Source organism: Leptosomus discolor, chromosome 12 (assembly GCF_034619465.1).
Source record: "Leptosomus discolor isolate bLepDis1 chromosome 12, bLepDis1.hap2, whole genome shotgun sequence".
Classification (NCBI taxonomy): Eukaryota; Metazoa; Chordata; class Aves; order Leptosomiformes; family Leptosomidae; genus Leptosomus; species Leptosomus discolor.
Window position 1 is genome coordinate 21,229,879 of NC_141402.1, and position 14,588 is coordinate 21,244,466.

The 14,588-nt window shown below is 37.5% G+C and overlaps 1 protein-coding gene across 1 annotated transcript in view; it reads right to left on the reverse strand.

The window, feature by feature from the left end:
- FAR1 (fatty acyl-CoA reductase 1) overlaps positions 1 to 14,588 on the reverse strand; it is a 38,109-nt gene that overhangs the window by 11,210 nt on the left and 12,311 nt on the right. The window contains exons 2-9 of the mRNA XM_086472461.1: positions 13,331 to 13,524; positions 9,267 to 9,442; positions 6,578 to 6,757; positions 3,529 to 3,706; positions 2,414 to 2,458; positions 2,177 to 2,304; positions 1,653 to 1,720; positions 488 to 659 (exon numbers count right to left, since the gene is read on the reverse strand). Coding sequence (XP_086328587.1) covers positions 488 to 659; positions 1,653 to 1,720; positions 2,177 to 2,304; positions 2,414 to 2,458; positions 3,529 to 3,706; positions 6,578 to 6,757; positions 9,267 to 9,442; positions 13,331 to 13,519 — 1,136 coding nt within the window. The 5' untranslated portion in view covers positions 13,520 to 13,524. The remainder of the gene's footprint in view (positions 1 to 487; positions 660 to 1,652; positions 1,721 to 2,176; positions 2,305 to 2,413; positions 2,459 to 3,528; positions 3,707 to 6,577; positions 6,758 to 9,266; positions 9,443 to 13,330; positions 13,525 to 14,588) is intronic.

Genomic DNA, 14,588 nt, shown 5'->3' on the forward strand with positions numbered 1-14,588 from the left:
TTACCATGGTTTATGGCCTGTCAATCTGAGCAAAAGATCATGCAAAAATGCAGGCACTGTATGGCTGACTGCAGTCCAACATTGATACAAGACGGGGTTGGATTGAAAACTAAAGTTAGGGTGTCTTACTGCACTTTCTAATGGACTCGTCTTGAAAATCAAATTCACATAGTATTCTGTAGGAAAAAGTGAGGATCAACATATTTTAAATACTTATTATTCGGGAACATATTATTTGCTAGATCTTTACCTTGACTACTCAAACCCCCAAACTATCCATCAAAAACATCCTCACTTTTGCTAAAAATTTCAAAGTCACTTTGAATTCAAGGACCTGTTCTCAGGAGAAAAAGAAAGGTTGAGTTTTAGTCACCACACATTCAGGGGAAGAAAAACACTTCAAAAAACAATCAACATACATCATAGTGTAAGCATAGAGTTGTTTAAAACTCGAAGGAACGGACAAGACAGAGCTAGTCATCATTACCTTGGGCTTCTTCCAGTAATCCTGAGGTAGATATCATACAGGAATGCTGGGGCCTTATGGCTTACAGCAATCCAGTAATGATACAAAAGGTGATTGGAAGTTAGATTTACATTGGGCCGCCTGAAGGCCTGTTCGAGAGGATTCCTCTTGAAAGTAGAAATTACATGGTATTCTGAGAAAGAAAAGATGTGTAACATCTTTGATAATAACCATGTAAAATTTAAATGGTTTTCAAAGTACATTACAGTGTATTAGAAAGTGTAATAGTGTTTAAACATCCCAATTCAAATTGGGATATAAATGAAATCAGCAATTTTCTAAGTTTGGCTGAAGCAATAAGGTTTATAGATACATATAAAATGGGCAAAAGCAAGTAAAAAACAATGAAGAAAGTAGTAGAGTAATAAAATATATTTAAGTATTGAAGTTAACGGAAATTAAAAAAAAAAAAACAATCTGAGCTTAAGCATTCTACTTCTAAAAATCTGAAAGCTAATAAACAGCTTTACCATGCCAGCCAGCCTGTATTGCTATTTATAACAAAAACTATTACAAAGCTTCTGGCATGTGTCTACATTCTAGTTGTGACATCTAAGAGTTGAAAATAGGTGGCCATACTTTTCCCTGTACATGAATAGCTGAAGCCTCATGTAGCTATCTGAAGATTAAAAAAGCCACCTCAACTGACAATTAATTGAAGCCAAACACAAAGAACTACAGAAGTGCAAAACTATTATTACCATACCTCTCAATTATGCAGATGTACAAAACATCTAGTTGTGAGCTGTTTATCCATAAGTATTCAGTAAGGTTGGTAATAAACCCAACATCACTACTGCTCTTCTGAGCAACGCTTGTCTCTGCACACTACCCACACTCCGCAGACTGGGTCATAGCAGCATCAAACAAAAAATCAGTTCTCCCATAGTTTAAGTCATAATGGAATAAAAAAGTAAACCAAGAACAAAATGAAACTGTGATAATGCTGCAAGGGGGGAGAATTAACAGTGGAAGATAATAAAAAAGCACAATACACTGCAAAATCGAGAGGTATGGCTATCATACTAGTTTCAACAAAAATATAAGATAACCTACTGATTATAGCCTGTGCTTTTATTATGTGACCTTATTTTTCTAATAAAGCTTATAAAGAAACATGGCATACCAACTTCACTCCAGTGGAAAGGATTGGTGCCACCTGTTGTACAGTTATATACCATGACATTTCTTGGTCTGGGGAGGGAAAGACAAAACAGCAAGTTAGAAGACAAACCTTTTAAAAACCACTGACAAAACACATACCTAAACTTATCCTTTCCCTCAACAGCACCATTTATGTAAAGCAGAAAGTGTCAGCCATGTTATATTTTTGTGCTTTCTATATCATCTTTCAGTATTTTTTCTCCTTCTTTAACTATCATATTCCTTTTCTTTCAGGAGTCACCTACATTACTGTAGACTGTACCGATTACAAGACAACCCAGGAAGGAATTTTCAGGCATAGCTTGGACAACAGTATCAGTATATTTGGTATAAGGAAATTACACTTTGAGGGACTAATGCCATTAGAACCTTAAATTCCTTTGTCCTGGGGGAAAAGCAGGACATTGGTGAAAAAAAAAAAATTCAATAGATGATTGACTTAAGATACACAAAATAACTTCAAAATACTTAGTACTCTATTGTCACCTGTTATACCTATTAACTCCAGAATACCAGGCTGCAGCCAGTGTCGTATTGACAACAACATCTACTGGAACAAGATCTGCTACTGCACTGTTGGAAGCTCTCATTGTTCGAAGAATTCCTTTTCCTGCCTTAAAGAACAAAACAACAAAATAGACAGAAGACCCACCAGTAAAACATATGAAGCTTTGTTGCCTTCCAAAAGGAAGAAAAAAAAAATTAAGTATATTCGTTACTTACAGCAATGAAGACACCACTAGGTCCATTGAAGTTATCAATCCACCCCTATTAGGAACAGGGAGAGGAAAGTATTTGGTTAGAGTCTACTGAAGTCAGCAGGTTCAAGGGAAAATTTGAGAAGTTTCTACAGTGTAAGAGGTGGAGGAAAAAGAGAATAAAGAGGAGAAAGATTAATTTCTGTGTTTCTAAATGAAGTTCTTTCACAGCAAAGTCTGGTGATGTAACAAGTTGCTATGACTTAGACAAGAGATCTACCTGTAGATTCGCTGGTCCTTCAAAGCGAGATGCTAGCTTGTTTATTTCTTAGTGAATGAACGGCAGGGCATTGTCTGTATAAATATGTTCATGTTCAAAGTATTCAAGTTTACAAGTATTTTTAGATTAGTTTCTAGTAGCCCACAGAACATTCAGATAAGCAGTTTTGCTATTATTAGGTTTTTTTCATTTTTCAGACAGAAGATATTCTTGTTCCACTTTAACGACAGTATTCAGACACTATACACTTACTGCTTTGACATGTACATTGTACATACTCAAAAGTATGCAAAGTCAATTATATAGATTTTAAAGGCTTGAGACACATTCAGTGTTGAGCTGAGAAGCTATTCCAACACCAGTCTCCCATATAGGAGGAGGCATATATGCTGTAAATCAATATAGCATACAGTACATAGAACTTATGCCACTCCCTACCAAGCTTACAGGGTTTGACTAAAAGAAGTGGCACCAAAACACCTTTATGTCCTGCAGTCCCCAGTTTTCTTAGTCACTCTTTGCAGCTGCTGACATACCAAAGCATCTTGAAGAGGGAAAAACAGATGAAGATACACAGAATCAGGAAGTAAAAAGCTGACAATTTATTTCACCTGCTAAAAGGTATCTCCCATTGTGATAGAAGTGTATTGTTCTATGATTAGAAGCAATTTGCCCCTAAATTTCACAAAGACGAACACTATATTTGACAGCTTTTGTATCAGAGTTGTTATCCAGAACCAGCCAAGCCACACCTTCATAGTCTAAAAGATTTTCCTCTACAAAGGTCACTAGATAAACAGGCTGTCAGTACCTACTACAGTTTATAGGCAAGATGGTCAGGGGAAAACTTGATGACTTACAGGAAAAGGCTCCTTCCAGCTAGCACCAACAATAGATGGCCTTACAATGGCTGTGTTTAATTTTGCACCTTCTTGTTGTACTATGTATTCGGCTAAGGCTTTTGTATATATGTAAGTATTAGGTCTGTCGCCTATCAGTTTAGGAGTAATATCATTCACTAGGCCATCATCCATCCACCTGAAGAAACAAAATAAGAGGCAAGAGTAAATTACTGCATGCTGCTTCACTGGAGGCTGTTGGGGTGGGAGGTGGAGGGAGGACAATATGTAAAAAAGGACAACCAGATAAATCAAAAATACTTTGGAAAGTAAAATTAAAATCTAATCTCTTCTTCAAAACATCACCCAAGGACAAGAATAAAACTTCAGCAAAAAAAACCACACCAAAACTACCAAAGCATAAGCATTAGCATTCCCCTAGAAGGAACATAAGCACAGAAGAACACAAAATTCTGTGAAGACATTTAGGCAATAATTAAAAACTCAGTTCTGTATTTCATGTTTCTGCAACAACCCCAGTATCTAACACTGAACTAGCATACCTGAAATCTCAGCTTGATTTTCAGAATGCAACACCAACTCCCACTGAAGTTAGCATGGCACATACCTTTTTCTACTTTAAACAGCTGGAATTTGCAAAACTTTTCCATAACCATTTGCATATCAAACAATAAATGTCTGCTGACAGCTTATACTGCACTTAACTTTAAAAATCACATAGCCTCCTAACATACTATTCATCAAAATACACGAGTTAGGGGTTTTTTTCTTATTTAAACTGAAGGACAATCCCAGATGGCAGAAAAATCAAGTTTAATAGAGCCTATTACTCATTTTGATTATACACTAATATTTAAATTAAGGTGGCAATTGCCTATGGAGAACCCTTCTGAAAAAAGATCTTAAGGAAGAATGTTATATTTGAGATCCTATAGCATCACTGTAGTCAGGCTGGTTTAAGGACATTACTACCAACTTACAGAAGACTGTTGATACTGACTTCACGCTCATTTTTTTTCAAATTAAACCATAAAACCTAAACATTTGACACTAAATGCCAACACCACCAAAAGAAGTCTTTCACCAGAACATATGCCCATTTCCAGAGGTGTTTTGCAACTATTTTACAAGGCATACTGTAGAAAGTAAGTACATTTACGAACTTTGTTAATGTCTTCTTTTGTTGTTAAAGTTACCATGAAATTTTTTTCTCCTTTAAAGAAAGCGAGATACAGGCTAAAATAAAAGCTAGTTTCTCCATATAAAGACAGGAGAGTTGCATGTTCAGTATCCACTGAAAGATGCATACGGCCACTTACTCCCCCCGCCCCAAGCAATTAATTTATTACACACCAACTACAGAGCAAGGAGTATGTTCCTAATTCTATCAATTACATTCTCAAGTGTGAAGTGCAGACACAGCAAGTTAGTCTTTGTGACACAGGCACACTGCTCCTCAGTTAGCCCTAAGTGATCTAGAAAATGATGCCACTGCAAAGGGGACCCAGCTGCATTATGAGCATCACCTCAAGGTGTGAAGCGATCACACACCACCTCTGAAGCAAGCTGGGTCACCTTGTTTCTCCACTTAATTTAGTTAGTCTTGCAATTTCATCTTGCTTCCTAATTTATTCAGCAGTTTGCATTTAAAGTTGTGATAACCTTCAGTCATAGCACACAAGCAGAGATGTGCCTCTTGAACTATTGCTACTTTGGTGTTCTCCACTTCAAAACAGGACTTGTTTGCCTCATTCATCCACCTTAGCCACATAAACGGAATTTAGCCAACATTGTTACTCACCAATGTTCTGTTAGAATCAAAGCTGATGCACCTCAGACTCCCTTCATGATATGAACTGGTATGGGAAGAGGGGTAGAAAATCCCAGAAAGGGACACAAATCTGTTTCTGTATCTTTGTCAGCTATTGGCTAGAGAGACACTCTTGTATAAAAGTTTACAAAAGCTCTCCCTCACTGCCATGAGTTCTAAAACCAAGCTGTTCAAGCCCAAACCAAGCAGTTTAAGTTGTGTGTATCCTGCTTGTGAAAAGACAGACAAAAACATGACTATTTCAGAATATATCATTTGAGAGTGTATTTAAAGTCAACATTATAGAAAAGCTTGGCTCAGTATGCATTCTAGGTAGTAGGTAATTTGTTTTTTATGTTAGTACTCTTCCACCTATAATAACAAGTTAAAGACGATATTTTATTTTTAGTTATTTTCAGTTTCGTACTTCTCTCACAAGGAGTGATATTTCGTATGACAGGGAAAAAGGGAGAGACTGATTTAGAGATTGAGATTATTACTTATTACATTACACTTGACTTATCCCATATTTGCCACCTGTTTCAGTTAAGGTTTGACATAGGTTTCCTTTCTAACCCCTACCACTTCGTGACAGCTAAGGAAGAACTCGGGACAGCTAATAAACACAGAACTTAAATATAGAATGAGCTGGGTTTTTTCCCTATTAATGCCCAATTCAAGACTAAAAAGCTACAGAAAACAGATTTTTAAAAGCTTGCGGTCTCCAAATACCTAACAGAACTACTTCTACGGTCGTGTTTCTGAACAGCTAAGTAATATTATTTCAGTATCTCAGTCTGATCTTGCAATGGTGCTTAGGTGGAGGTAGTGGAGGCTGCTGTTAAAGGGACTGTCTTTGTTTTATCCCTTCACAATGCTGGCGCTAGCACACTTGTAACAGCACAGCTTTTTTTGTTTTTAATAGCTCCTGATTCAGCTCGGCGTACAGCTGAAAAACTGCAACTCTCAGCATATAGGAAGCATCATGAGTAGATATGAGCATCCCTCTCCTCCAGTACAACTCCACACCTTTGGCACTACTCCACAGCTCAAAGTGATCATAAATCCTTAACCCATCTCCTTTTCTGTAAAGGGAAGTGTCAGCCATGCCGTCAGACTTACAGGACAGCATAAGCTAATTTCATCCTTCAGGTTCCTAACTAATTTTTTTGCGTACTTCATAACTAGGAATCAAGTGGTTACAGATCACTGAAGTAGCTTCATAAAAATAACACATACTCAAGAGAATCTATCAGTTTCCTGGGATCAACAGGAGGTGGATAAACTACTTCCTCAATCTGTTTTCGATTGCAATGTGCATAGGCAGTTGAAATGTGCATGAACACTTCCAGATTCTTCATTCGCTGTGCCAAGAAGAGGAGCTGTTGTGTGGCAGTCACGTTTAACTGAACAGCGTCTCTATTGATTAAACAGAAATTTGATTAGCAGAAAGCAATACAAAAACAAGCAAAAAGAAGTATCTATTCAATTTATCCTAAAGTGACAGGTATATAAAGTATTCCTAAATATTCCACCCTGCCCAAAAAAGCAGCACGGACAGTGTCCTAACTTTCTGCTCAGAACAACATGCTGCAATCTTAATCTAAAACATCTTTCAATGTTCAGGATAATTTTCTTAAGTTTACAACCGGTATTGGCATCCTCACACCCCATCACTAGAAAGTCAGCATATCTTTGATCTCCTCAACCTAAATCCCAATCCTACATTTTTCATAAAACGTGAAGGAAATAATGAAACATAACACCTAGCTACCACATGATATGCATCTCAACTTCCCAGCTGAAGTTGAGTTAAGTCAACATCTCAGAAGGAAGGCTTAGAGGGCTAGTAAACTGGAGACTGGCATCTTCTTCCAGGACAGCACAAGGCTTAATAGCACAATGGGATTACAGGAAGAAAGGAGAAGGAAAAAAAAAGAAGGAAAATCACTAAAACCCACACTTTCATCCTCCAACTTCACTACTCCTCATTAAAACAGAGTCCTTAAGGACACCGTAGGAGTGTAGGTGTATCTTTACAATTCCCACCAGAACACAGCTTACCGATCAACTACTATGATTATTTTATACAATTTAGATACTCTCCCCTGTAAGCCTATAAAACTTACTATGGGCATTAGTTTTCTTGTAAACAGTGTACTAATCAACTAAGTTTCAAGACTACAGCTAAATAAAGCTTTATCAAAGATTTGCAATAAAGCGTGACATTAACAAAAAACAACATAACTTAGTTTAAGACTGCTTTATCACATATTATTACTGAAGCTGGGGCGGGGGGGCAGGAAAGTGGGACCACTATCCCAAAGCAATTAACATCAATCGAAAACATTACTTCTGAATAAATTAGTTTCAGGGATTTATTTTTTTTTTTTAGATAAAAGTTTTGTTCTCAGCCTTCAGTGCCTCTTTCAAGAAGTCAAAGAAAGGAGTTCACAATCAGAGCTGTACACACCACTTTAAGATACAGAAGTGTATAGCAAGTACAAATTAGGAAGAGTTCCAAATTACGATCAGGTATTTTTTTATTCTGACTTTTTTCCTACCACTGGCCCCAAGCCAAGTATTTTGAATTTTACATTAATTACTCCTGTTAAAAATCTAATGAAGGCTGCTCTAGGTGGTGTTCAGATTTCAAGGGTTGCTCCAACAATTCCAGCACATTTGTTAGGAAAAATTTGACACCAGAGAACTAAGAAATGGTTGCATTTTCTGGTTTTCTAAACAACCCACCCCTTTCTTGGACCTGCCAAGAAAGCAGAAACTGCCAGAGGCTTTTTGCACCAAGATCCTATTCCCCTAGTCTTTCAAATTGTTTTAAAGTCCCTCTGGGCTTTTGTCAGGTTGGCAGTTCCTTAACATATCAAGTTGAGTCGAGAAGTGTTTTATCTTGAAGTTGCTTTACTTCCCCCAACCACTGCCCATAAAAATCAGAGCTATTCCTCAAAGTCATTTATCCAAACTGGATATTTATTGCAGTGTTTCAACACCAAATCGAGTCATTGTTTTTGCCAAAAAGCAAATATAATCTTCTCTTGTTTCTGGTACTCCTTTCTCTAGTATTTCCTTAATAGATTTTGTGTAATACATGGAAGTTTGACTTTTAGTTTTCATCTTTCTCCCTGTGCATCTAGTTCTCCCTACTACCAACAATGCAAGCTTCTATTCTTCTTAATGAAGGACCTTCTGAAGACGTGGAGAAAGCCGAACAGTATTTAATCTCTTTGTTCAGCAGGTAGACAACAAGTGGTAGAACTTCCCCCAGATACAGTTTTGCAAAAAGTTACCCTCTGAAAACATGCATTTCCCTTCTAACAAGGAAGGCTGATTTGTGTTCCCTTTCATGCATTCGGAAAAAAGCTCTACTATTACTAGTGAGCACCATACACATAGCTAGAGCTTATTCATATCCTTTCTACCCATCCCAGAGATCAGAGTAACATGATGTTAGAAAGACTTAGAATTGCAACATGTTCAACAGCTTCCCCTCAAAGACGCTTTGAAATTCCAGCACAGGTATTTAGTTAAAACAAAAAAACCCACCAACACACAAAACCCGAGGGCCTATAGCAAAACTACAAGAATAATTTCTTTTGTTTTTAAGTGCTAATAATGGATTTGTCTTTTTGTCTAAAGCTTTAAAAGACATGAACTTTTCCATGATGAACAGTGTAATTCTAACCTCTGGCAAAGCAGGTCTAAATAATACACTTCCATCTTCTTAAGAACAGCAAATGAAAATCCAACAGCTTAAGATTAAGTTTGGGGGAAAACATTATTACTCTAAGGGGGATCATGAAATGGACATGAAGTAGCCTGACAGGCTGAATATTTGCAAGGTTGTGCAAACACCAGATTTACTCCCTCCCATTGGTTTACCAGACCAGAATATAGAGAATTTTAGACTCACCTTAGTGTTTCATTGAATCTGACTGTAGCAGCACAATGAAAGATAATATTAATGCATTCTATAAGTTTCTCCTTGATTGGTTCACTAAGGTCCAGTTCAGGCTGTGTAAGTTCACTTGTAACTACTACTATTTTTGCTCTGAAGTTTGGTTGCTCATCTCTCAACCTGTCAAAGAGCTGTCAAAAAAAAAAACCCAGGACTAAAAATTCAAACTAATGGCCAGTGAACGAGATACACATTTCATTTAAGTGAAGAAAAACCCCATATTTTTTACCTAAACAGAGTTATACCTCCTCATTTAAGATCATCAGTAAGTTAGAAAAGTGTTAGAAACATTACAGCGTGTCACTGACTTCCCATGAACAAAATCAGTGACAAAGTTGTGCACACTTTATTCCACACAATTAAAGTAGTACTGCATGTGTTGTACAGAAGGTAATAAGACTTCAATTCACACTTTTTTTTTTTTAATAGTCATCCCTATCCTTAACAGCCAGATCTCTATCAATATCAGAAGAAAGAAGGAATGGTATCTATTAGATACCAGGACTCAAAAGAAATTTTAAGTAGCAGTCTAAATATTGTAATCTCTTTTCTTTCAACAGAAGGAAAGGGAAAAGTCTGCCCCCTTCCCAAGCTTGATAATGTCTATTCAAATTCTCATAGACTTGCACAAGTCACAATGTTTTTTAGGTTCAGAAAGCTTTCATCAAGCTTTAAAAATTTCCAGTGATTTAAAAAATGCTATCCTGGAGTTACGCCAGTTTTGGGGAACTTCCTGACTAAAAAAAATTGTTTCTCTGGCTAGCTAAAAAAGACAGGGTTCAAGGCTGCATACTGTGTTAGAACATCTGATCAAGACTTATCAAATTGTGTTCAGCTATTCTTACTGAAAAAAAATCTCATCCATATTATATTCCATCATATATTCTCCTCATAATTAACTGGGTTCTAACCATGTGGCTAACCACACACAGATAAAAATTCTTGCCACATCTTATTTACACTCATTAGTATGCAAGTCTTCCTGAGCAAAACAGTACTGTGGGAATAAAACATACTTGAAAGTTCCACCAGAGCAGGCCCCTCTTCCTAATTATACAGGGGCAAATACCTTCGCAACTGCTTCAACCCAAGCCAATTAACATGTATCAACATCACAGCAGTACTTTTTTTCCCCTGCAAGCATGCAGTTATCCTGAATGCAAATAGTTAAATAACATTTCCTTACAGAATGAAGAGATGTTAATTAATTTTCAACTACAAATTAAGTCACCTAATAGTGCAGTTCCATGACTTTTACGGCAATGTAAGTTTGTACTGCTAACAAACAGATTGGTCCTTCCCCTAACTTCTTTATTTCCACATTGCTTCTCCCGCACTGGCAATAGCACGTAGCCAGATGACTGACTGAGCAAACCAGCTTGCAGGTCCAGCTGAAAAATACTTTTTTTTTTTCCAGATAATTTTTCAGCTCAGCTGTGAGCTAATGTAGCTCACTGTGTGGCCAACTGCAGTTGTAGTGATAATGCTATCATGAGAATATGGGACATCTCCACTGATAGAAGTCTTGAATTGATTTCCTAAACATGAAGCTCCATCTTAATGGACAAAGCTGCTGAGACAGCATTTAAAGCCTCTGCAATTCTTCAAGCGCTCAAACAGTGCTCACCTAAGGGCAGGAAGCCTTTTGTCACTTCAAAAATAAACCTGCTATGTTTTTAGTCAGAATGATCGTGCCTGCCTCCAGGGAACTGAAGCAACTACCCTTTAATCCTATTAATGTGTTGTGCATTATAACAGAAAACCAGTCCCACAGAGAAGCACTTAAGGAACCAGTTAGTCTGTATGTTGCACCTGTTTTGCCCCTTTTCACATCCACAGGAGTAATGTATGGCTACATACCTCACACCAGCACTGACACCAGTACAAAGGGGAACAAGAACAAACATGAAATATGTATTACAAATTAACAGAGGAATTCGATATCTGAAGTCCAAAGGAAGTAGAAACCTCAACATTTTTGGCTATTGCAGCTCAATTTTAATTATTTATCCATTTAGATTTTAAATTTTAAAAATTTTCATAGTCTTTTGGAGGAATCTTGATTATATTAATGCCAGTTAAACAACACACTTTGAATCTAATTTGTCTAACCATGTGATGAAGACAGAACAAACTTCTGGCCCTATCTACATCTCCACATAAATGTGCAACACCATTCCTTCATGTTCTTACTCTACGGACTAAGATGTAGGACTATCTCAAGCAGTAGTCCTGCTTACCAGGACTTGTGAACCCGTTCCAGCAATAAACGCTCACCAAGAGTCATAAAACATATCAGATTGTTATCTCAGCAAGAGTTGATATAGGCTATAAGCAGAAGACTTCGACTCAAATTTAAAAGCCTTTTACAACACATGAGTTTCCAAAAAAGCTATACTGCAGCTTAAGTCTTGCTGATGTTTAAGTCAGCCCATACTACTGCCGGTCTCCCCCCTGCCCAAATATTCCCCACTTTTTATTTGGGTAAAAGTGTTTACAAAAACAGATTGAGAAACTTTTTCTTTCTCATCGTAGCATTGTCTGGAGATCTTCTCCTTGCTTCAGGGAGTGACAAAACTGAGGGTTTCATGAAGACAGAATTTGCAACTCTATTTTAAGACAAAACCCCACTGTAACTCATTCTTGTTGCACTCTATGACATGACACATGACTGCAAGCAGATGCTTTTGAGCAATGAGCTACAGTTTTGACATGGTAACAGAAAATCATTTGCTAGAGACAGCCATCGTTGAGTCTGCTGTAATCTTAACTAGTCAAGAGTTGTAGAAATTCATTGCCTTATTTTAAAGAACTTGCCCCTCCTAGCCCAAGTGCATTCCTACCTTCTTACCGATTCCCTTTAAGCACCTTCCAAGCACATGCTCTACAGAGACTGCACTGCATCTCAACGTACTTCCTAAACCTAAAAAATTAAACTGCCAACTCCTATGTCCCATAAGAGAAAGCCTGGATACAAACAAACTGTGCTTTAGCAAAGCTCATGCTAGAAATCTCTCCCCTTCCTATTGATCCTTCTCACCATAAACAGGATACTCTGTAGTAGAGATGGACAACACTGATGCAAGGTTCTGCATGTGTAAAAATGCCCAGCCTAGCTCATCAGAATATTAAGGTAATGAGCCTTTTTGGGAGGAAAGTATCCCACTCAGCATGCACAGAAAATCATTTAGACAGCCACTTCGATAACTCCACAGCACAGAATTTCAGTGCCTTGCTGTCAAATGTTTATAGTAATCTGTATGACTGACAAATCCACAATAGAATCTATTAAGACAAATATTTCTGTTCTGTTTATGAACATAAGCTATTTAAACAAGCTTGCTGTTAGAGCCAATAGCACATTCAAGAAAAAGGTAGTACTAAGCCTCATCGTACAGAAAAGGAAAGCAGGCACACAGAGAAAAACTGACTTGCTTGAGATGTAAAATGGGATTGAGACCCTCCTTTACAACTCCCAGTCCACATTGCCTCTTACATTTGATTACTGTTGTGTGCCCTGGGATAGTCGTCTTGAGGGATGTACATATGGCTCTCCATTATTCACATGTAGTTTATCTGGACTGCAGATAAACCACATCACATATCAGGATGGTTCCGAGATGGCTCTGTGCAGACTCAGGCTGGGACAGGCAAGGCTTTCATGAACATCACGGGATATGTGGTCCAAGATCCCAGATAAGGCTGGTAAGGACCATTAAGGCCCTTAACAAGTTTTAACTCAGGTGTTTTACTTCTCAGTTCTGCATTACAGCTGAATATCCTTCCCCTGAATTAAATACAGGGTAATTTTTCACTACTGGCTTTGCTAGAGACTAACAACTTGAAAACCAGCTATAGAAGCACTGCCAGGTCTTAGATTTTATATTTATATTAGAATGAAAAAAAAAACCCATTTAACAACAATAGTTTGCTTTAGACAAACTGACGTTCTTCTCAAAATGAAATGGGAACATTATAAAGAAGGACAAAAACATATATTCTGAGCACATGACACATACCTTACAGCTGGTAATTTCTTCTATTCGTGCTTCAGGTGTCTGCCCTGCTTTGTGTCTTACCAGTACATACACTGCTTTCACTTTAGGACAAGATCTGAGCAGCTTTTCCAGAAGCACCTTTCCCATGAAGCCTGTAGCTCCTGTCAGGAGGATGTTCTTTCCTTCATAGTATTCAGGGATGGAAACCATTATGACTTTAACAAAAGTTAAAAACAAAAGTATTTTAGAACTTCAGATTTGCAGAAGATACAAATAAACAGCACAGATGCAAACATTCAGTCTCATACCCAAAAGAAATGCTTAGCAGCCCTTTTTTTAGGTGTACTTAAAGATGATGTGGTTTTTTTTCTCCACCAGATTCCGAGAGTCCCACAGTGTCACTATAGTCATCCCAGATCTTGTAAACTGCCCCTGCTAAGAGTGTCTTAAGGAATTAGACACCCACTCAAGCCTAGGAAAATAGCTCAACTTCAGCCTATTTTTACCTCTGTGTGTATGGACCTTTACCACTAAGTGGCTGTTCCATGTAAACTAAAGGTCATATCATTAAAATATAATCACAAGTAGATACTTCAAATACATTAACAGAACACAGAGAGCCAGGCACCTGCCAATTGCTGTCTCTGGTATTTTGCTTATGTCAGCAAAGTCCCTTGCCAGTGTCAGGCTAAGCCTTCCTACAAATTATGCTAGGCCAGAGAGAAGGCATAGTTGGTTGGTTGGTATGGTATCTGCTGGTTTTATACTGATTATAAAATCCCATACAGTTCCACAGATGATAGAGGTTTCTAAACTTTTCATCAATTAAGTCTGTAGGGGTTCCCCCCTAATAAGTGATTAGAATTCTGACATAAACTACAAATTTGAGTTAGCCACAAATACACCTTCTAATAAAATGAAGGGTGAGGGATTGTTACTCAAATCCAGCACAAAGCTCAAGTGCTGTAGGTTTTGCTGCAGCTAGAAAGTTAACTATGAGAATTATTTCTTTCCCCTCCTTTAATCAACCACTTGGAAATGATTTCTAACTCCAGATACTGGAAACTGAAATACTTTTAAGGACAAATATACTGCTATTTCTCACACTAATGTGGTCTCTGGACCATAATCTTTATGACTTTTAGAATTCAGTCTGTGCCTCAGGCTAACTTCAAGCCATTCTGTTAAACCAAATATACCAACATCTTAACTGCAACCCTTAAACAGCTCACTTTACTGTAGAAGTCTGTAGAATATGGATATACTTCCACCATGTTTT